General features: G+C 34.1%; 1 protein-coding gene across 1 annotated transcript; it reads right to left on the minus strand.

Annotated features, from left to right (window-relative positions):
• Positions 1-504: 504 nt before the first annotated feature.
• On the minus strand, positions 505-1,353 carry LOC149204171 (thaumatin-like protein). Its single transcript, XM_089393226.1, has 2 exons — positions 1,245-1,353; positions 505-1,138 (listed from the first exon to the last, which is right to left on the minus strand). Exons 1-2 carry the CDS (start codon positions 1,318-1,320, stop codon positions 660-662), a joined length of 555 nt encoding a protein of 184 aa, XP_089249352.1. The 5' UTR covers positions 1,321-1,353; the 3' UTR covers positions 505-659.
• Between the last annotated feature and the right edge of the window lie 1,588 nt (positions 1,354-2,941).

Consider the following 2,941-nt stretch of genomic DNA (forward strand, 5'->3'; position numbering starts at 1 on the left):
CATCATCTTGCATAAATGTAAACGATTAGGATTTTTATATACAGAGAGAGAATGACATTCTTCTAGAATAAAAAGGAGCCAATAATCATCATTGTTTCTTCTATAGCTTTCTTGATGCATGTAGAATTATGTTTTACATTTTCACTTTGGAATGAGCATGGACTACAAATTACATGGATCGATAGCACAAAGGATTAATGGATGAACGCCATTCAACAATTTCTGTATGAAAGGATTAATTTTATTTCCTGTCTTCCTGGTTCGTACATGAAAATATGAATGACAAATACGATTGATGGGAAACTTTCGCAAGGTCTTAGCATGTTTGAGTTTTGAATAAATGTTTGCGTTAAAATAGGTTTGATTTAATCTTCGTATAATTAGGTTTCGAATAAATGTTTATATAGTCATTTCCTTACTTTAACATTTATAAAATCATCCATAATTATTTACTTTAACATTTATAAAACCATTTATAGCATAGAACTAGGATAGAACTTCTTGCAACCATGCACGCAATGGTATTCTTATTATAAATATGAGAATACAATCAAGATGATTGTAATACTCTTATTATAGGTATGATACTACATAGAAATCGGTTTACTAGCGATGGATTTTATGTAACAACCAGAGAATTCAGTATGATAAACTTCTAATCAAGGGCAGAATATAATGTTGTAATTAGCACCAGAAGCGCAAGCGTGGGTTTTCGTGTTATCACTGGGATATAGGTAGGCATCTGGGCACTGGTCCATTTTGCAAGTGGGTGCATAGCAGCTACCGTCGGAGGGAGTTAGGGAGAGAGGGACATTGAAACCGTCAATTACAGAGATGTCATAGAAATCTTGATTGTTGCCCCCATTCAGAGTATATTCAACCAGCGTTGTAGGAGACTGTCCCGAGAGTGTACAGCTGAGCACGCCGCCGCAGTCACCAGTGCTGCAGCTTCCTTGACCAGAGGCATCGAAGGAGCATCCCGTACGTCCCCAAAATCTGCCCGGGGTTGTTCCAGCGGGCACGTCAACACTCCATGATTGCCCCTGCCCCAGCGCTTGACCGCCACCTACGGGAATTCCTGCGGCCCATACCGTGTATGAACACTGGTTCTGGATTACAAACGTCGCACCCGTAGCTCCTGCACTTACGAAAGCAAACAAATATTTATTTATGATATCTTAAGTATCCCTCATTTACGTACATAAAATACGATGCAATGCAGGCAAGGGATTACTGTATCTTACCTTGAAGACAAACGTTAAATATTAACGCTAGTATTGCTGTAACATAAATCGAAACTGCTAATGTTCTTGGCCCCATTGCAACGTCTACCAGCAAGTAATTAAACACAACTACACGAAGGAATTGCAGTTGAGCTTATTTGATGTTGTATACCACGAAGGAATTGCCATCCCAAACTTGGTCTTAGGGCGGGTCAAGCCGCCCTTACCTTTTATTGTTCCAGATGTTCCGGGTCGTCTTGAACTAGCAATCACGAATATCCCACGAAATGCTTATCCAGACTCAGAGTGTGGAAAAAATTACTAAGAAAATACGATAAGCCGCTGCAGTAGCTACTATATAAACCGGCGTCGAAAATTTCCGAAGAAAAAACAAGAAGCAGAGAGCGTGATGAAATTCCCTGGAGAAGAAGCAAAGATCAGATACAATTGGAGTCTTAGTTTAGCAGGGTCATGTTGCATATTTATTTGAGTATTTCATGAATGTTTCTCAGGTTGCATATTTATTTGAGCATTTCATGAAAATTTCTCTATATAATTAAGTAAATTTATTATTATTATTATTTTTAAATCAGATTTTAAAATATTTTTGAAATCTACAATTAAATAAAAGTTAAAATGTGAAAAATCAAATTATTATTATTATTATTTTTAAATCAGATTTTAAAATATTTTTGAAATCTACAATTAAATAAAAGTTAAAATGTGAAAAATTTAACGATAAAATGTGAAAAATTTAACGATGGAGTATATGACTCACTATCAAGATTTCATTTAATGATTCACCAAGAAACATCCACGCTTACTTCAAAATTTTAGGATGCTTTGTATGACTGAGTATCAAGATTGACTGAGGACTTGAATTTTCATTTAATGATTCACAAACAATACAATATAGCACGGGTCCCCTAAATTTTCATTTGATTATTGGTGAAGAATATAATATGGCACAGGTCTCCTGGAGTTGTTAGAACAGATGGGTCGTCGCTCGGTACATCACAATTGCTTCGTAATCCTCTAGGTGTTCCCGGTCCAGCTTCAAATGAGTGATCACAGACTTCCCTCTCCATTTTCTGTGGGACAGGATTAATTTTATTTCCTGTCTTCCTGGTTCGTACATGAAGATCTGAAGATACGATTGATTGGATACTTTCATAACCTCTGCGCATAGTTATGTTTTGAATAAATGTCTGCCTTAAAATGTGGTTCGATTTAAGGTGATACGTTAGATTGGAAATTCCAGAATGTCATGTGGAATTTCAGAAGGTTATTTTAATGTGGAATTCGCTAGAATTTGATACTGGGTTTTATTTTATTTTTATTTTGTTAGGGTTGATTTAAAGACATATTTAGAGGGTTTTTTCTGGAAGGTTGAGTATTCATTATATAAGCTAGCATTTTTGTTTTTGATAGTATATTAATTTGTTTCTGACTAATTTTTTTATTTTTTTACAGTTTATAATTTAAAATGGGAATTCAATTTTTGTTATTCTTTATTTTATTTCAATTTATTTATTTGTAAAGTGATTGGTTAAGGTTTTATTATTAGTGTGTTTTGGCAACTTCTATTTTTCTATTAATTACTAGTATTTTTGTTTTTAGTTTTATTTATTTTTTATTTTTTACATTTTTTTTCCTAACTCCTTTGAATTTATTTTATTTAGGTATAGTTTTTATAATTCCCCCTTGCAAGATATATC

This window comes from Pinus tabuliformis, chromosome 1_2 (assembly GCF_031772625.1).
Source record: "Pinus tabuliformis cultivar Carrire ecotype Pingquan chromosome 1_2, CPIR1, whole genome shotgun sequence".
NCBI lineage: Eukaryota > Viridiplantae > Streptophyta > Pinopsida > Pinales > Pinaceae > Pinus > Pinus tabuliformis.

What these genes read in the sequence shown, in the direction of transcription:
- LOC149204171 (XM_089393226.1), bottom strand. Translation starts at nt 1,320, where the DNA reads ATGGGGCCAAGAACATTAGCAGTTTCGATTTATGTTACAGCAATACTA. An exon ending in ATTTAACGTTTGTCTTCAAG is followed by an intron (nt 1,139 to 1,244) that starts GTAAGATACAGT and finishes TCGTAAGTGCAG; the next exon opens with GAGCTACGGGTGCGACGTTT.